The 21346-nt window shown below is 35.8% G+C and overlaps 1 protein-coding gene across 8 annotated transcripts in view; it reads left to right on the plus strand.

The window, feature by feature from the left end:
* LOC140148521 (membrane-associated guanylate kinase, WW and PDZ domain-containing protein 2-like) overlaps window positions 1–21346 on the plus strand; it is a 97118-nt gene that overhangs the window by 54005 nt on the left and 21767 nt on the right. For 7 of the 8 annotated variants that reach the window (XR_011858493.1, XM_072170505.1, XM_072170506.1 and 4 more), the window contains 5 exons: window positions 739–904; window positions 6425–6480; window positions 15465–15558; window positions 17939–18727; window positions 21090–21241. Coding sequence is in view for 7 of the 8 variants with exons in the window: in XM_072170505.1 (XP_072026606.1) it covers window positions 739–904; window positions 6425–6480; window positions 15465–15558; window positions 17939–18727; window positions 21090–21241 (1257 nt within the window). In the remaining variant the exon portion in view is untranslated. The remainder of the gene's footprint in view (window positions 1–738; window positions 905–6424; window positions 6481–15464; window positions 15559–17938; window positions 18728–21089; window positions 21242–21346) is intronic. The other variant, XM_072170508.1, reaches the window with a different exon arrangement.

Here is a 21346-nt window from a genome sequence, read left to right on the forward strand (position 1 = left end):
TGGTTGGAAATTAAATTGTTGTTTGTATTTTTCAAGCTCATCTTAAAATTCTGATTGCTGTAAAAAATGGTTGAATTTCAACTTCTCAGTTCCCTTTTTAAGGGAAAAAATTTTATAATATTGATTGGTTTCTAATTACCTAAAAGATGGAATTGCAAAACAACATTGATTGGGAATTGAGTAAAAGTAATTTATTAATATATATTCCAGTTCAGATTAAGAATGATTGCAACTTAATCAAATATATGTAGATCATATCCTTAATATAATTATAAAGCAATCTGTGTCACATTTCAATTACCTGTAATTTCAACTATAGTTCAACCACTTTTATACAATTGTCTGTTATCCATCTAGTAAAGTTCTAAAATAAACATGCTTTCAAGAGCCTTTTTCCTATTTATATGCTTTAAAACAGTGGAAAGCCAAGTCTCTATTGTGTCCAGTACTGTGTAGAATTTAGATCTAAATAGTATTTTTTTCTTATTCTTGTTATCAATATTCAGAACTTGCCTGAGGTCGCAAGTTTAGCACCTTGAATAATTAATACAAAATCATAGATTCATTAACTGTTGTTTGTATCTTCTAAGCTCGTCTTAAAATTCTGATTGCTGTAAAAAGTGGTTGCATCCCTTATCCAGATTTTTCACTTAGTCCCATCATGGCTGAATGCACGTATCTGAATAAAGCAACTTTTGGAAAAGATAAAAAACTAACATTGTTGATGTTTTATTGCAGGTAAAGCAGATACTTGCCCCGCAGCGATGCAAGACATTGCGTGAAGGAGACATACTAATGGAGATAAACAAGGAATACATACGAGATATGCCTCATAATGCTGTAGTACAGAGGTTGAAAGAGTGCCCTCAGGGTCAGGAGACAATAATTGTGGTGCAACGAGGAGGTATGTTGCTATATTTTTCTATTTAAGTGTCTTCAATTGAATATACACTAACTGTAGATGACATTGTAGAGTCTTATTTAATGGTTGTTTTTTTCGGAGCTATTTCATTATTCTCAATTTGCTGATGTTTGAAAATGGAGACTATTTTATTTGGCAACTTGTGTGTAAAATTGAAAACAAACAATAGAAAAATACAGAATCTTTTAAATTTGAACATAATAAGGTTAATTTGCCACTTGACAACAATTGGATTTGTCCCCATATTGGTTTCAATCCCAGGTTGCTGTAGTCTGTATAACAGACCATGTAACTAGAATTTTATTATTCATAGCTAGAGAAAAAGACTGGGCCTCAGATACTGGCATAAACCATAGTACCCTAATCAGGGTTCGAATTCGGCTGTATCGCATAGCAGTTTGCTCCTTATTTTGAAGTAACTGCTACCCAATTTTGTATTTGTATAGCACTATTTTATAGCACTTTTTATAGTGCTTTAGTATATGGAAGTATCCTGATTATGATGAATTAGCCAAAAACTGCTACGCAAAATTTTTTAACAAATTCGAACCATGACCCCAATGCCTGCAGCAATCATCCAACTGCTTTTCAGCCTTTGGCGGCATCCAGAGAAGATATCTTGCACTTCCCATAATGCATTTCTTCCATTTTAGTTTTCTCTACCAATTTGCTATCTAGTGCAACATGGGTTGATAGTGACAGAAAGTACTTCAATGAACAGAGCACATCCAGATCTTGCAAAATATGTTTATTTCATGACTATTGACTCATGCTTAGCCAGTCTATTCTCAACAGGAATCATCAAGGGAACATCAGGGAAAGGGTACAATTTACAAAGCAATAAGAGTGCCCTTCAGTGCCCTTCACTATAATAAGGTGATGCATCATGTTGCAAAGGATTCTGGGATAACTTCTCTGGGCATTCATGATTTGTATTCTCTTGTGAGGGGTCTTTGACAAACACTAAAATTGCTGTCAAGTGGAAGTTTAAATTTATTTTGAAGTTACTGAAGTTGAAAACCCTGCTTTTAAAACCAAACCTTTTATACAACATAGATTTTTATCAGAAAAAGATTTTAAGTACTTAGGTCACATTCTCCCGGTAGCGTTTTGTGCAATTTGTTTATTTTTGTTATGTTTGTATAAGTTTGTGTTAAGTTATATTTATTCATTTCAATGTATTTTTTCAACACAATTTCTTGAAATGACTGTAGGTGCATGATACAATTGTAGCCCATGATGTTTTTCACCTCACAGAGAGGCCTATCACCATCCCACATATACTTATTCCGATTGTTTTTTGTTAGATGGCTCCGAGGGTTTGGGATTCTTGAAGCAAAAATATCACACACAAATCTGGAGAGTGCTAAAAATGCTTGTATTAGCTTGAATTAGTGACAAATTTAAGAAGTATTGGTAAATCTACTGTATTTTTTATTACTACATTACTATAAGTGATATTTATAAGATAATTATATTTTGTTTATTGTCTGTAAAATTATTTGGTTGTCCTTTGATTTTTTTTTGTGAACTGACAAAATACACTAAAGTGAATCTGAAATGTTAGGCCATAGAGGGCAGCAGCATGTACCTTGGAGCTAGTAGTATAATGTAGATGTTACTTTCAGTATCAAGAGAATGAAGTCAGCTAATATCTACTTTGATTGGAAATTACAGCATACATCATATGAATTTGTGCAATTATGACTGCTTGACCTACTATGAGAAATGTTGTTGCTAATGTCCTACATAAATGAGAAACAATGCTGTCTTTTGTTTATGTCAATAATTTGTCGACCGGTATTATTTTGCTCATCCTCTGGTCATGAACGTATTCAGTCAGTGATAAAATACATGAGTACAGCGTAAATAAATATTTATGCTTTGTTTTGAAAGTATGTGAGACAAAATAGTATCTTATCAATAAGTTCTTACATTTCCAATGTCAGTTAATTAGGGATTCAATCATGCGTCCTCGTCGTCTGTGTGGTTTACGTCTGCGTGGTAAACCATGCAGACGCACCGGACGCGAGTTGTTAATCGGTGATGAACAACGGTGAAACATGATTGAATCCCTTTCAAGAACGAAAGCAAGCTAAAGTCTAATTCACATGATTCTTTCATTCGGAATATCCGTTTGTCATTGCCACTATTGATATCAGCAATAAAACTAAAGATTAAAACGGTAATGTTTAGCTTTAATAACATATTAAGAAAGTGTTTACGCATAAGTTCCAGGCATGACAAATTTTATGCGCTCACGCGTAACACGTACGCGTAACCTTGATTGGATCCTTTATTACTATCTTATTCCTACTTACAATGGGTGAGTTTACACTGGAGCTTAGATCCACATTAAGGCGAATCATTGTATACTTTCATGATCTACAGCAAGTAATCTATAGTTTTTCCATCTATATTGCACTTACCCATTTCTTGCATCTGTCAAAGGGGACATCCTCGTGAAATCCCTGTCGGTTTATACAGGTCCTTTCAGTTCCAGCCAATTTTCTCCACATAGAAATACCAATTTGCCTTTCTTTTGTAATTAAAGAGAGTGGCACCAGGAATTTGGGGGGGTTGCAAAGTGAATATCAGGGGCAAAATCAACCAATTTTGCACAAAATTACTGCAAAAAGTGGAAATTTGTGATTTTGGGGTTTTTGCCTCAAAAGGGGGGAGGGCAAGAACCCACACGCCACCACTGGCAATGGTGTCTACACGCACAAGTCCACTTTGATCCACATGGATGCGGATCTCACCTCCAGTGTGAAGTCCGCCATTACTATACCCTTGGTACCTCCCTGGTACAACCAAAATGCTATATTATTGGGTTAAGCTCTGTGAAAGATAACATTAGTGATTGATTACTTCCATCACTTCATTGTTGATGCTCTTGTTTACTTGCTTTGTATCTCTGGTTTCTTAATAACAAATGTTGCTTGGGGTTTTTATTGTACTTTAAATATTAAGTTCTTAAGGGGATTTAATTAAGGACACGCTTTAATTAAGATACCAAATTCATACTTCAATGTACATTGTGATTGTTAAACTTCTTCTGTAGGCTAGAAAGAAGTTGAGTATTATGTCATTTAACTAGCTAGGGACTTTTACAGCCTTTATTGCTAACTGGGAGCCTGCTCCTTTTGCATCTGAGTAATGAGCAATGAGAAACTGAATAAAGAAAACATAAATTGGGCTGCCTGAAAACATTTTCTAATTTGTGGCAGGTCATTAAGTATCCACAACATGAGTGGGCAAACTGTTTAAATTATAAGGTAACACTATCTAGCGGACCCTGATACCCTAATCCCTTCTCTCTGCACTCTTCGGTCCCATTGTCTAAGTTACAATGGCGCATTATAAAGCAGTACTTATGCCTGTTAATTCATCTTTGCAATTAAAATCCTGTCATCATGCAGATGATTCTGATACCCAAATCCCCTTTCTTCTGAGTATTAATTAATGTGTGAGGCCTAAATCCTACCCCATGGCGATGGCACCAACAGAGATGGATCTAAGCAGGAGCGCACCCAACCTTCTGACCCCTCCCCCCTCAATACTAACAGTGTAAAAATGGTCCATGAAAAGGTGGCAGCAAAACAATCAAGTGTGCCCCATACTCAAATTCCTGGATCCACCACTACCCCCTCCCCATGGCAGACCAGTTTTCCAAGCTAGTGGCCCAATTTTGTGAATTTACCAGCACAGTAATGGCGTAGTGCAGTGAGGCTGTAAATGAGTAAATAAATAGATTTAAACACACTGTCTTCCTGTGTGATGATGTTATCATGTGTAATATTGACTCTAAACCACTCCATGGAAAACATAAACTGATTATATCATTATCAATGGTCTTGAAGAGATGACTGTTTGTATTTCCTACTCAAGAAGATGATAGATAATCATGTTTGTAATGTTAGTCTTTACAAGTGTTAAATTGTTTTGAATTACATGATAATTTGATCAAATTTGAATAACTATCTTCCTTTTAATGGTAAATCCTGAAATCACAATGTAAATTTGGCTTAAATTTCCAGCTAATTTGGTGTTCAAGAAGTATGTTTGAAATTGAAATTTTAATGCTTGTTTTTGCTGAACCATGAAATGGTATCAGCCTATATTAGTGTATGTTACTTACTTACCAACCTTTTGGTCTGAAATGGACATATCTTTAAATGCCACGAAGGTATGAACCCCCGAGTGATGTCAAATGAAAGAGGAAGGCGTAAAGAATATAATAAAAATATTTCCTAATGTCAGAGGTCATCCATGGGGTCACAGGGGTCAAAAAAGGTCATTTTAACCGAAAATGCTCCGATTGAGCTGAAATTTATATGCAATGATCCTTTTGACATTCTAAACATGTTTAAAATATTTTAATATTCATAAAAGGGGTCATAAAGGGGTCAAAGGTCAAGTTTCCAAAAATGCTCCGATTGAGCTGAAATTTATATGCAATGATCCTTTGACATTCTAAACATGTTTAAAATATTTTAATATTCATTTAAGGTCATTAAGGGGTCATAAAGGGGTCAAAGGTCAAGTTTCCAAAAATGCTGTGATTGAGCTGATATTTAAATGCAATGATCCTTATGACATTCTAACCATATTTAAAATATTTCAAAATTCATTTAAGGTCATTAAGGGGTCATAAAGGGGTGATATATACATGTACCACACTATACTGCCAAAGCCCCATGGTTCAGCTATGGTGTGGTAACCGCTCTAGTTAAGCTACTAATACTAGGGAGTTTTATGTTATAGGAATGTCACACAACATATAATATAAAATACAATTACCTTTTGTTATTGTTTTGTTTTGTATAGTTTTAAGTTATTATGGTATTGATTTGTTTTGTAAATTTTGTTGTATATTTGAGTTAACATTGAACATGCCCATAAAAGGAATCAGGCTTCCATCACCCAAAGGTTTAAAGAGTTATTCCTCTCAAAGAAGTCAAGAATGTACAGGTGATTCCACTTTTAACCCCAGCCATCTATCAACACATCTAAACAAATCAATGTTGTTATTAGGACTTACTGCTAGGGGAAACCTAAAGCAATCAAAAAACAAATCAGAGATGGCTATTTGTTTGTACAATCTTCCTTGTGCTTTTAATATTCATAAAATTTGAAAAAGTCTGCATGTTGTTGAGTTTGCAAGAATATTTGTTTTTCAAATGTGATATAAACAATGTAGAAACGTTTGTTTTCATTTAGTATTTTTTATGGCATGTTTCTATGACTCTTGAACTTTCCCCTAGTCAAAAATACCAATTTGTCTTCCCATCCTCCCACTGGGGTCATGACCTGGTATCACCCCATCAAAGGATGGTTTGGAGACTATAATTGTCATCATCTTTTGTGTATAAAACTGTGTGTCATATTCGATATAGTTGTGTTGGATTGACATGGCAAATATGCCGTCCTCATATGTTGATGTGTCCCAATCATTGTGCTCTTCATCTAAGATTTACTTGGATCCTGTTTTTGTTGCAGGGATGCTGAAGCCTGTACGCGGTATCAGCAAGAACAAGTCACCATCAAGCAAAACGGTAAGTCACTATTTTTATAAACTTACGTTGCTTTAAGTCAAGTTAGCTCAATCGATATTAAAGCATTCGACTATGGTGTGAGAGGTTGTGGGTTTGTACCCTGGTGGTTAGTATGCTCTTGTGTTAATATCGATTTAGCTTGAAGTTCCCCTGGACAAGGAACTTGCTGTTATAATAAATTGTCTCATTGTAACCCATACGAAACAGGAAGCTGATCTTGGCTGTGAAGGTCAATTTTGAAATATCTTGGGTATGTGCTTCTTAGCAGCAAGTCCCTGTATTGTTAATGGTTTATGGAATGGTATGGGGCTTTAGTGGTCAGCGGCATCCTGTAAAGTGTGCTGAGGCTTGTGGATCTATGCCTAGGTGTTGTGCCTATGCATAGCGCACTATAAACCAATGCATCTTCTTTTTCCACTTTATCTTGTTTTCAAGTTCAGTGTGAAATGCTACTCAATAAAATCTTGTCTGTTTAATTGCATATTCTGCTCTCCTGTAAAGCATTAGTCCCTATGTAAGGCCGAGTAAAAAAAATACATGTTTCTCGTCCGCGCCCTCCTCATTTTTTGAAGATTTTTCAAATTTCTTTTTATTTTGTAAACTTTCAGTTATAACATGTTGAAAAAGATGTTTCAGAAGTTGAAACTTATTTTACGGCTTTGTAAATGCATAATACATCATTTAAGAAGAGTTTTGTGATCACTAAAGGGGTCTACCTTTCAAAACAATAAAATAAAAAGGGCCTCCTCCCTTTTCTCAGATATCAATCTGTATGTTGAATACCCGAAATATGGTGCCAAATATAGGTATTTAGCGTTGTTTTCCAATAAAAAATAGAAAATAAAAAGCCCCTCATTCTCCTAATTTTTTAAAACCCGGACGAGAAACATGTTTTTATTTTTACTTGGCCTAACCTGTTTTCATGCCCTTTATACCGGTACATGTATAATCCAACATTTAAATGAGAGATATTCAAATACTGTATAGCAGAAATTTTGTGGGGTTTAATTTTGGTGAAAGTATGTATTAATCAAATAAATTTCAGTATTTATACAGCGCCTTATCACAGATCTCGGAGTGTTCAAAGTGCTGTATGTAAGCGAAAATATGTACACATAGTACTTAATGTGAATATATTTGGAAACAAAAATAAAACACCAACTAAAATATCCAGAATTGATAAAATTGTGAAAAATTAACCCAGCGAAAATATTCCACTATACAGAATCAGCAGAAAACTATCCATTCCTGGTATAGAATTAGCCAGGAAGGTGGTATATTAAAACACTAAAACAGTTGAATCAAAACTATACATTTTTTAAATGCAATATATAATGCAAGGAAAATGTGAGAGGAAATATTACTCAATTATAAAGAATTTTTTTCAAAATATATAATTTTCTCCAACATTTTTTAAAACTTAGTTACCTGTATGTTTATGTTGTTGTATGTTACATTTAAAAGGATGTTGGTGAATGCATAGAGCAGGGTACCCCAGTGATTTGCATATCGGAAATCAGCTAAAGAAACTGGGAAATAAACCCTTTGCTGAACTCTTGTTCATCTGATTTTAATTTATAAGCTGGGAAGAATGTGTATACATGGTGTGTTATTGCAAAGTTGTCAGTAAATTTGATGGGTTGTTATAAACCGACCTCTGACCCTGTCTAGAATTCATAGTTTTATGTTTCACACTTTGTGCAAATTGGTTCATTTTGTGGCCCAAAGCGATCAGGCTGTGAAAGAATGAAGATTTTAATATTTTTTTAAACATGTGTCATGTCTTATTTGTGCTGATAAACCTTTTCAATTGGTTTGTAACTTGGTTAAGGTATTCCTGAATGTTTGAATCAAGAATTTGAATGTATTAGAAACCATATTACCACAAATTTAAAGAAAAATAAGGTAAGTGGTGATTATCCCATGGTAATTCAAAGTGAACAGAATAAATATCGACACCAAGGATCAACCATAAAATCAAAATTCTTACATTTAATACACCAAAGTATTTTTTTGGCAAAGCTACTGTTACAAATCCACTGGTTTTGTATATCACATGTGAAACATTTTACTTGTCAAACTGTATCAATAGATTTCAAATTGAGTGTCAAAATTTGTAATTGAAGCGCTACCTTTCCTTTGCGAAGAAGACAAGTTAACAGTATGACTCTGCAGGCATCCCATTTTCCCCGCTGTGAACCAATTCATTAGACAAGCATATCCTACGAAATGGCAATGACGGGGCTATGATTTGAGTGTGTTGCGAGCTTAATGCTCTGCGTGCTAGCCATGCACTTCAACGGAAAAAGTTCAAGTTTTGAAATATTTTCTCAAAATATCAAGAGTTATCTTAAGAACTACTGAACCAATACTAGGCTTGTTTGTACTCATTTTAATGCATTTTTCATGCTGATTCCAAATATGGTCATGACAATTTATAATTCTGAAATATTTGAATTTTAAAAAAAAATTTGAAACATTTCATCTGCAGTCGACACCCGCGTGAAGAGAATTAGGTAATATGAGATGTAGAATCATCCAGTTAGTGACATAGTCTAATTAGCTGGCATGCTTTAAGCCATACTGAAGACTGATTGATGGACAGATTGGAGCTGAAATGAATCATAAGAATATGGGTGTGTTTCATCCCTGAATCTGAATTTTTATTTTGAATGCATGATATTGATTGAATTGATGGAGTAATTAGAGTTATTAATACTCTGTGTGCTAGTCATACATGTATAGGCTTCAACTTAAACAGTCCTAAGTTTTGAGATGTATCAAGAGCCATCTTACGAACCACTATACCAAATTTATACTAGACTTGTTTGTACTCATTTTAATGCATTTTTCATGCTGATTCCAAATATGGTCACAAAAATTACAAAAAAAAATTGAAACTCATCTGCAGTCAACACCAGCTAGCATGGCTAGGATAGAGTTAAAAGAGTATTTGTAGTGTAAATATTCCTGAAAAGACAGATAATATTGGAGATAATACTTTCATTAATTGCATTTGTATCTTTCTCGTTACAATTATTATCCATTTTGAAAATTGCACACTTGACAGTATATCATAGAAGACATCTTACACATGATCCTCCCACGATGCATTTCTTCCATTTCAGTTTTCTGTACTGATTTCCTATCTAGTGCAACCAAAATCTATGGTGCAACATGGGTTGATAGTGACAAAAAGTACCCCAATGAACAGAGCACATCTGAATCTTGATAAATATGTTTATTTCTTGACTATCAACCCATCTTTAGCCAGTCTATTCTCAACATGAAAGTAAAGGGAATGTGTATAAAGTAATAGGAGTGTCATTTGATATAGTGAGGTGATATGCACCACATTGCAAACTGCAAAGGATTCTAGGAAGGGTAAGATATATTCTCTGACAGTGCATAGGCTGTCAAGAATATGAACTGCTTGCAAAATGCCTCCTTCCAAATCACAACTTGTTCGTTTTAGGCTTTACAAAAAGTGGGTACATCTAGCCGGACTAAATATGCTGAGGTTAAAAAAAAAAGAAAGATTTAGCTTAGTTCACAGCTGTGGCATATCCTTATTTACTCTGGTAGGCCTATTGTGGGCCTATATTGTATTTGACCTCATCAGGGTTAAGCCATTGGTTGTGTTTCCAGCACCATAATACCAAACTGAATACCGTATTAAGTTTGTGTTTTCAACATTCAAAAGTCACTATTTCTACCATTCTTCCCAATTTGAGAAATAGGCTGGCAAAAAAACTACAAGTAGCAATATTTTAGCAAGTTTGTTCTCTGTGCTACGCTACAGTTATGTTGTTTGGGAAAACATAACATTATTTTGTTGTTGTTCATGTTTGTTTCTTTGTGCAACACATTGGAACTTGTCATCCATGCTCAATGTCTGTTTGGAAAGGGTTATTAGAGTTTGGTAGTTGGATTACTTTGGGCGCAAGCCAACATCTCTACGTGATAGGTGTGTGCGTTTTTTAGTAAAAACTTGAGTTGCATTGTGAAAATGCAGAACTTTACAAGTAGGCCTATGTCCTAAAAATGTAAAAGTCAAAACAGGGAAAATGTGACTCTACATCCAAAGGGAATTATACAAAATGTACAAAAGCCCAAAGTTTAAAAATACAACATTTCTTTTTCTAGGAGTAAAAGACCAGCTCTCAGTATACAACAGGTAAAACCAACTCTAATCATAAAATAAAGGGATAAAAAGCCACACACATTGATCAGGCAATAGAGAATTATAGAAATCAAAAACCAAGGAAAGTATGGAAAGCCAAATTGGGAAAAAAAGACTGAAGTGGCAAAAAATCGCAATGGATGGCTAAGCTGGTCATAATGAATGGCAAAAGAGGCAAGGAGAGGGAAAAACTAGAGATAACCAAATTCCTAATGAAAAGGAGGACCACTGTCCTATAATCAAACGCTGTGAACAACATGGCCCATATTGTTCCACATGTCCAATTTGACTTTCCATACTTTCCTTGATGGTGTGATTTTTCAAACATTTTCTTTGCTTACTCAAGCCTTTTCCTATATATATCTTGAATTCTATGCTGCTTGATCAATTTGTGTAACCCCCTATATGTAACTTTTTATCCCTTCATTTTATGCTTTATACAGCTGGCTTTGCCTGTTGTATACTATTTAAAGAGCTGGTCTTTAACCCCTAAAAAAAGAAAAACACTTTTTAAAGATGCATTTTTTCGAAACATTAAGTTTTTAATTTTATTTATACCTTTTGTGTCATATTTTCCCTGTTTCTACCTTTATCCACTGTTAGAGTGACATGGTTGTGTCCTCTTGGATCCATCCTTTGGAACAGATTTTCCCTGGATATTTTTATTATTATGTCCCAAAATGGTTATTTAGATTTGACAAAGTACATGTGTTTTTTGTGTGCATAAAAAGCAATTACAACATTTTATTCACCCTAAGCCTATTAAGATACTTTGCATTGATTACCAGTTCGTGTATAAAACAATTTTTAAAAGCAACAAATAAACCCAACAGGCAGAACTACACTCTGTAGAATGAACGAAATAAAGATGTTGATTTAAAAAACATATATGTGATGTGATCAAGCAAAATGAGTCGGATGTCGGGAATACTGATTCTGAGATATAGCTAATAATAATAGTATTCAACTTTCTTTGTATTCTATTGTTCTGAGCAACACTAAAATGGCCAATAATCTCTGGAACACTAAGTCTAATTATGATGGGGTTTTCAGCAGTGGCTCATGTAATGCAGTTGCCAACTAAATTTGATTTTGATCGACATCAGACTCATTTTGCTTAATCGCATCACATATGGGTTGCGGTATAGACATTTAACTCACCCTAGACAAACTTCATTATGCAGTAGGCCTACGCATAACATAGTTCTTACATGTGGGAGTTAATTATAAAATAATTTGTAAAAAGTTATTTACAAAGATAGCAAAACATGAAAATTCATTCATCCATGCATCAGTCATCACAGAGTACGCTTTTCATGCTGAATGGAAATCACTGTCATGTCACTCATCTTCTGCACAAATGGAGTCTACCAAATTAGGAATAGTTGATTTTGCAAACAGGTATTGTTCAAGTTGCATTTTATTGTGGCTGTAATGTATTCTCTTGTTCTTATATGGCGTACATGTTTCATAGGAGAGGAAAAAGAAGGCAGATGTTTTTCTAAATGATTTTGTGCATCAGGAAGTCAGTGGAAGCAATTACGTTTTTCCTCCCCGATTTGTGAAGTAGTGTATTGACCTCCCCTTTCTTTGTAGTGGAGTTGGCCGACTGTAAACAAAGCTGTGAGAGGTTGTATATGTTATCTTGGGAGTCATGTTTTATATAGTCTTCTACACAAGCAGGATTGTTGAGAGGATAAGTGGATGAGAGCATTGTAGACTGTGTAAGAGACCAGTATATTTTAGGACAAATTTATTCCCTGAGGGAACAGACCTGTGGCCTAGCTAACTTAGCATCTGCTGTCTCACTCCCAAGCATCATTGTCAACAAGAAATGCAAATTTGCTTGCCCCAGCCAGCTTGGTACACTACATGTAGGATGGGCTAGGCTTGTGCTGGGTTAGCAAAGTTCACTTTCACTAGCAGGTACTTTCTGCCTCCATTGGTTCACTGCAGAGGCTGTTATATTCACTGCATAGGCTTTGGTCTTTGCAGGATAGGACAGATTTATTACATAGGATGCTGACACAACCAGGAGTATAACCAAAATTACTTCCATGGTATAACTTGGTACTACATGTGCTAGGCGGAGTATTTTGTGTATGAGAAAGCTTTGGAAGTGTGGATAAACTTGTGAATGACCTGCCAATTGAGGTGACAGAAGTGTACTAGTATTGGTATTGTTTGGTGGAAGTGGTCTATTTGCACATGGTTTGCAAAGTACATGTGTGCTGTAATACACATCACACCTCTATGCTGAAAGGCTACATAAACTGAAGATTTATCTTGTAGCACCATTTTACTGACTTGTTACATACCAGGAAGGTCAACAAATTTGTAGGTGATCTGATGTACAAGCATATCCTGGTACAAGACTGTAAGTATTATATGGACTGATGTGTCAAAACATCTTGATAAGAAGATGATGATAAATGTATTGTTTTGTCATGTTTGAAGGCCAATATCCAGTCAAAGGTTTTACAATAGAAGTAAGATGCAATATTGGTCCACACTGGTTGCTGGTTATCCAGTGTGGTGATAATACTGGTAGTAAATGGAGCACTTGGTATCATACTTCCTGAAGTGTTGTAGCTTGTTGTCATGATGAGACCTATGATGAGACTGACATTTTCTGTACTTTTGCAAGGAACACATGAATGAGTAAAGTATTAAATAATGTTAGCAATATTTCACTCAGTGTGCAAAAGATGAATCAATTTGTACAAAGTTTGTTATGTTTGAATTATGAGTGTCAAAAATTCCTCATGAAATCTGGTATTTTAGGTCACATGTGGTAAACTATAGGCCTATAAGCGAACTCAGCGAATTTTCAACCACTTGAATAAAGTTTCGCTATCTGTATTGTGACGTTTGAAATTGGTAAAAAATTACATTTAAATTTCTCTTTGGATCTTTGTGAATCATATCTTCATTGGTTGATTTGACTGTCATTGACCTGGATCATGTGCATTTTACATATGGATACTGTTAATAGTCTTAACTTGACAATGACCCTGGTATCAAAAGGTCATTAGACATGAACATGTAGCCATAGGGCAAAGCATGCTGGAGAACTTGGTAAATCTTGGCCACCATATTTAATCCTACAGATTTTCATGACATGGTTTGGAGTGATAAAGCAGAAGTGAAGGTAATTCTGAGATGAAGATACAGTCTGGTGTAATGGTTTTCCAGTTTGACTTGACAATTTCTGTGCAACATCAAAAGTTAAAAGCTCAACCACTAATTTGCCTATTATTATGAGGAGGTGACATCTGTTTTTCTTAAAATCAGTAACTTAAAAGAAAGGAGTGTAAGGGGAAAGTTGTTGGGGACATTCTTTCTTTACTTGAAACTTTCCAACTTTAACTCTGACAACCCAATAGGTTTTTTTGCTATTGGAAGGGAAAGAAGAAACAAAAAAGGAAAGAGGATGAACAAAGAAGTCACTTGGTATACCCAGGATGTGAACCTTAGACGCCACAGTGTTTTGCTATCCCGGTTAGCGATTCCGTACATATTTATGACTTCGTGATTGTATCATGTGTCATGGTATCATGTGGGATGCATGCATGCGCAGTAATATGGTTTTCCTTGGGTTTTGTTAGATTTGGCAGTATTTGATTTGATAAAACACATCATGTGAGAGCCCTTTATTCTGCGATAATGGGTCAAAACGTTTGCACGTTGTCGCTTGCGCTGTCAACATTTGTACAGGCTTTACCTTGATGTAAACAAATTCAAAATGTTTGGGGGAAAAAGTAATATTTTCTCTTAAATCGCACTATTTTAGCGCTAAAAGAATCGATTACTGCCTTAACGTTTACACCCAAATGTGTCCTTGGCAGTAAAAACTGTGCCTCACTCATTGTTTATGTTTTTACTGTCTGGGACATTACTGCATTCCCCTTTATTTCCTAATGAGTATTGAGTAGGCGTAATTCTGGTGTGTTGCCTGTTTAGTTTCAGGATTATGGTACAGGTACTTCCAAATCAATTATTATTATTTTCTTCCCCAAGTTTCCAAAAGTCAGTCCCAATAGGACCAATTAAATCTAAACCAACTGTGTGTATTCATGCTATTATGAAGATCAAAAGGGCAAGCAGAAAGGTGTAAGGTTTGCTTGGTATCCTGTCAAGCCAGCTTATATATGTGATGCATTAAACCCTGGTGTATTGGATGTGACATTCATTGTTGAATGCATTGCAAGCCCAATGACTTGCAATGAAGTCCACTGCCTGGTCAGGATTCTGGTTGCATTCACTAGGATCCACAACATGCTCATCTATCAGGGGAACAGTTCTTAAACCCCAATACATTTGTACATTCATTGAATGACCTTTGAAGATTTGGGTACAAAAACTCATACTCTGCAACTTGAGGTCAAATTTTGCACTATGATTTATGTAATTGAGGTTATTGGACTATGACATTGGGATGAGGCTCTTGTGGTCCATAGTGATTGTAATGTTCGCATCCACTTTTTGATCTTGAATGGATATTTAATATTGAATATAATTTGTGGTTGACTTCTCTTTTGCAGGAACAGCTTACAAATAAGTATTAGCACAATAATTGGCATTCAAATTATGTTGCTTCTCATTTACAGCTGTGCTCGTGAAGAATATGAACCACCTACTCGAAGTGTGGAACAACAATGCATGGAGCAATTATTTTTCTACTTCATTGATCAAAATGTTGAGTAGGAATGGTGTTTTGTAAATATGCAGAATGTGTATCCCTAGAATCGTGTATAAATAGTAATAATAATGTTGTTTGTTTTCATTTTTTGCCTTTCAGTCCCAGTCCTCTGATGTGCCTAAACTAGAAAGAAGTACCAGTGACCACAGTCTTGGGAGCGCAAACAAGAATCATCCAATAGCCAATCGTGATGGTAAGAAAACATACTGAAAATTTACAGGGAGCTTGAATTATTTTTTGATGGATACTGGATTATTTTTTGACTAGGTATGCCACCCAAGCTTCAAAACCATAACCCATTTGTAGGGTAATTTTTACTAAATAAACAAGCAAATTTATGCTCTTTTAGGGTGATTGTTTTCAAAACATGGACCTATACCGTATTTCGTCAAATAAACGCCCCGGGGGCGTTACATTTTCCCAAGGGGGGGGGGTTATTCAAGTTCAATTTTAGAACGATAATTCCCGTTAAAATCATTCCCGTTAAAATCATTTTGGATTTTCGCCAAAAAGTGACGCTATTATCGACCATGTGGGCAACTTGGTAAGCTTACTACACAAGATAGCATGGAAATATCTGCATTTTTAAACATCTTGGTTGAAAAAAGTGGTGGGGGGGGGGGGCGTTTATTTGAGGGGGCGACTATTTGACGAAATAGGGTATGTATGTCTAAAGATTTTATGTATGCCATTTTTTGACAATTTTTCAAAACGGATGTCTGAGGATTTTCTGTAAAAAGCCTACCCTTCTAGGGATTTGATGTCCAGCAGTATACTTCAACATTTAAGGAAAAATGTACCAATTGAAATCAGCAGTTGTATAGATACAATAGTTAATACTGCTCACAAGATGTAAAGCGTGGGTTAATTAGTTCAATTGCCTAATCATAGTTTGGTATCTTGTCACAATCATTTCCTATGACTTATCAATCATTGCTTTTCAAATAATATTCCACACCATTGAGTACAAATTGTCATCCCACTCAGATTTGTTTCAGTAACAAACCACTTTGTTTATTTTCCTATGGTTAATTTAGCATATAAGGTAAAGTAGAGGTCACTTGTTAGAGCATTGTGGACCATTACAAAGGACACTGAATTTCACCTCATTGGGTGAAGATAAAATAGTGAATGAATAGATCAGTTAATGGATCTGTTTGTTTCAAGTCTGAGATAGATACATGGGTAGCTAGCTACAAGGAATTTATACATTCCTGACGCCCCTTCTGGAATGATATAAAGTTTGGAAAAGATTGTCATTTTATTAGATAAGTACAAAACGGGAAAGGAGTAAGGAGTGGTGTTTCTGTCATTTAATACAACAAGATAGTTTTTTCCTGGTGAACAAAATGAGCAGCGGTGTAATTGAAGGTAATGTCAGTGTTTCACTGAGTATGGTATACTTAAGGCTTAGGTATACTGTACTTATAAAAAGGGTGATGGTTTCAGTATTCCAGTGAACTTGGCTTTAGCTGTTAAGGGTCTGACATTCTTTGATAGAAAATGTTGATAAATTTTGACCTCAAAAGTATTTTGAGATAGGTGGTGGCAAGCAACACTCAAGGGCTTTTTGAGGTTGGTCAAGCAGGTATGCAGATAATATTGCTTAAAATTGCAATTTTATAAGTTAATGATGTACTCTAATACACATACTGGAAATTGTTACAACTTGCAATCATCATCATGTTACATGTGTATATAGTCATAGATAATAAGTTAAGTAAGTTGCATTGCTGTGCTTTTTTAGAAAATTTAAGATTTAAAAGAAATTGCAAGAAATATGGTAAACCATAAATCGGCATCTAAGGACAGTTATTGTTTCCCCTTCACCGATGACCAATATTTGAACTTTTTTATTTTATACCACCTAATTTCAATATTCAGATTCAAATTGCGCTTCATACTGTTGTGGTTGCTGCTTAAATGCATTTCAATATGTTTAATGATGGGAGTCTTTCTGGCTCATAAAAACTACTAAGGGTGTAAACTTTAAAGAACCCTTTTAAAAACCAGCAAGAGAATTACTGTACAGTACATAGTTTTATGTATCATTAATTTTACATTTACCTCTGGGTTTGAAATGTGAATCACATCATGATTTAGAGCGGCGGCTTTTATTATTATGTTGGCATTATCAACTCACAAACTTTGTATTTAGGTGAAATCAAATTGGGGCTACATTTTAATGCACAGGGTGGTACTGAATAACCATATGTAACATTTTCAGCAGAGTTTGCCAACTTAAAGGGCATAGTGGCGCAGCGGTACGGGCTCTGCCTGGCAATCGGTGGATTACGGGTTGAGCCCCGGCAGTGCCATCGTGTTGTGCACTAAGGGGCAAGGCCACTTTACCTTACTTTTCTCTCTCTACCCAGGAGTGAAACGGGGAACTGTTTAATATTGTCCATTGAGCGCCAGCCAAAGGTATGAGCATGCCTTGGGCATTAGGCCTATTTCGCAGCTGACTTCTAAGTTTCTAACAACAGCAGAATAAAATATTTTGATACACTTACCGGTATAAATGCGAACTTTTTTAAAACTTTTATCATTGTTATCCTTCTTGTTCTTTACAGATGAGTTAAGGTCTTCAAGTGATGAGTTTGAAAGAAGAAGCCAAGAAGACATGAGGAGACTAAAGAGAATCCGAGGAAAGGATAAAGAAAAGCTGAGTCCAGCTCACGAGAAATCAGAACCTGAGAAGGAGAGAAAAAATCATGATAAAGGCCATGATCGCCTGAATGGACGATATCAGGATTCCGATAGGGAGTCAGAAGACAGACATAGTCACCACAGTCACCATAGTGACAGAGACAGGCGTCACCCACCTGAATGGGATCATGTGTCAAAACGAAGTCCCGATAGGAGGATACAAGAACCCAAATCTAATCATATTCATAAACAGGAGGTAGACCTTCAACATGCATCACCTCAATCTGATAGGGATAGAAGGCGAGATCCTAGACAAAATGACTATCAGAGGCAAAGTCCACAAAGAGACCCAAGGGGTGGTGGACATGACAGACGAGGAGGACCACCAGACAGGAGACCTAGGGATGATTATGAACACAGGGATGATCGACGAGTGAACGATTATGATCACAAAAGCCTTGATAGGCATAGAGGGCCTGGGCCTTCTGATCCCCACAGGAGGGGTGAACATGAACCTAGGACTCGTGAAACGGACAGGAGGCGACCCAAAACGCCAAATTATGACAGTAGGAGTCTCCCTCCTGATGAAATCAGGAGACATAACCCTAAATTTGCTAATGAGTGGCATGACGATTTGAGGGATCACAACAAAGGTGAGAAAGGCAGACGTTATCACAAAGCCTACTACAAAGGGGGCCCTTCGTCAGTACATAGTAAGCTCAATTTTCTTGTGCAATCTGCACGCAGAGCATGAGGTGCATGACATGCAAGTAATCCATGAGCTTTTGCAATGCTTTAAAAAGTTGTTTCCTGTAGTTTTCCTGAACATGAAAAAATGGTGTCTCACATAGTCTCACACCCCTTGATCAGACTTGTTCTTACATTTATAGCAAAAAAATAGACTGCTCCAATTTATTGACAATATTGCTCTTTGCTTGTACAAAATAGTTCCTTGTTCCAAGTGTAAGGGTCTGGTGTCATTGTAACTTGTAACAAGATTACATTTTCAATCTTGAATCTGTCTTTTATTTTGATGGATTTGGAGATGCACAACAGCTTTTAAAAAGCAGTTACATTTCTTGGCAAAGTTGACTCTAGGACTCAAAATTCTATTCTTGGAATCAATGATTTTTTTTAAAGAAAGAAGTGTAAGAGAAAGTTAATGGAACGTTTAATGTTTAAACATAAATCTCTATAACTTGAATTGAAGCCCCTTACAATTACCAACCTACAGGAAGCATCATTTTAGCATACAGTCCATATATAGAGCTACATGTACTAACACATTAACTGTAATGTACACTTTAGGCTATTCCAGTTGAAATCCACACACCCCCTATGGAAGACATGACCTTAATCTCACATAGAAGGATTGTGAATATCAAATGGGTTATCTGTGAATGGGACAATGGATGATTCCATTTGAAGTTCACAACCCCTGTGATGAAGATCATTACGGTCATGTCTTCCATAGGGGGTGTATGGTTTTCAACTGGAATAGCCCAATTGATGAGGCAGTCCATCATACATATGAATAAAGGGAAACAATACATCCACCGCATGCTTCATTTATGGGAACATTGTGAGGAACATAACGAACCTCAGTGACACCTGTTGAGAGAATTCAAATTGAATGGGTGATGGGAAATTGGTTATAATTCATGTGCTATGTTCAGCATGCATGGTTACCAGACTATATGTTTGATTGCCTTGGGTTAAAGGGTAGCATCAGTGGAAACGGTTGCCTAGCAATGTGACTTAAACATCTTGGCATGGTGGTATTTGGTTAGCATGAAATTCGGTCGGTGATTATGGGTTATATTATGTGTCTGATTAAATGCTATGTTACAAGTCGGTGAAACTCAAACAGGCTTAAGTTATAATATTATATTCAAATTTCAGTGTTATTATTTTAGGCACAAAAGTCGTGACTTGTCAGTTGTCAATAATGTCAACTGTTTTGAAGAGTTGGAAAACATGATGTGTGAATCTTGACGTCTTTATTTTTCACTGCTTTTCAAACCAATATTCAATGATGCCTAATTCTAATTTGTGAAAAATGTGTTGATCAAGGACAAGGTAGTTATTGCAACATTGTGGCCAAGGCACAACATTAGGATGTCCCCTCAATAGTAGCCATATAAGTTGACCCATTTCAGACTGGGCTAGGGTATTAAACCTACATACATGGGGTTGTAGTTGGGTTCCTTCGGGGGAGGGGGTCACTTAAAACAAATAAACAATCTGTAGTTAGTATACTAATTTGCATCATGCCTCAGCCTGACAGTTATACAAGGAACATGTCGTCTAATCATATATATATCAAGCTTAGGATTATTGATATTGCTCCATTCAAACAGCTTTATCATTGCATAGCAACATGTTTGGAGTATTACAAGAACTTCCATGCACTGTTTCTTGTAACTCATTATTAGTAACTATGCTACACATACCGTAGAATTCGTCTAGAAGCATATATGCCTCTAAACGAGGTTTTTTTTTAACGAAAGATATAAAAGGCCAATACCCTTCTCAAAAACATTGCAATAGATTGGTCTTACAAATATACATGTTTGTACAGCCGCCTTTATCAGTAATATAGTTGTTCAAACTCCAAATAACGTTTTTGTTGAGAGTGTCTGCCTCTTGTGTCAAAAAAACCTCGTTTAGAGGCATATACATGCTTGTAGACGGAATTTTACGGTATATAACACAGAAAGCATGATGCATGTTAAGTGAACAAAATGAAAAAAACAATACAGGTATTATTATTCATTAATCTCCTCTAATGTTCTCAATTTAGAGGTCGCTGGATAATATAGGGCAATTTGCCATCAAATGCTGCAGATCAAGCCAATAGTTCATTTAATAGCATATTTCAAAATACTTAATCACTCAGTGCTCCATGCTGTAAATCAGTAGCCATCATAACTAATTGCTTGTATATAATAATATATATTGATGACTAACCTTGTTAACAAATTTATTGGCCCGTTAAAAATGCCATTTTTATCTTATTGGATATAGTATGTAATTATCATCATAATATTCTATTGGAATTGTTTATCTAATCAGAGCAAGATGATTCGTTATCAAGGAGACCACCTTCAAGAGGACAACCTAAGGAAGATGCAGATGGCAGCTTCATAGAAACTACAGTATTCCTCAAGAAACACGCTGATGGCTTTGGCTTCAGGATTGTAGGCGGACACGAGGAAGGATCACAAGTAAGTATTGTAGGAAAAGGGTTTATTTTTTCTTAGTGTGATTCACAGTACACCATCTAAAATTAACCCAGAAGGATGCAGGACACAGGACTTCTCTTACAGGCT

This window comes from Amphiura filiformis, chromosome 3, assembly GCF_039555335.1.
Source record: "Amphiura filiformis chromosome 3, Afil_fr2py, whole genome shotgun sequence".
Classification (NCBI taxonomy): Eukaryota; Metazoa; Echinodermata; class Ophiuroidea; order Amphilepidida; family Amphiuridae; genus Amphiura; species Amphiura filiformis.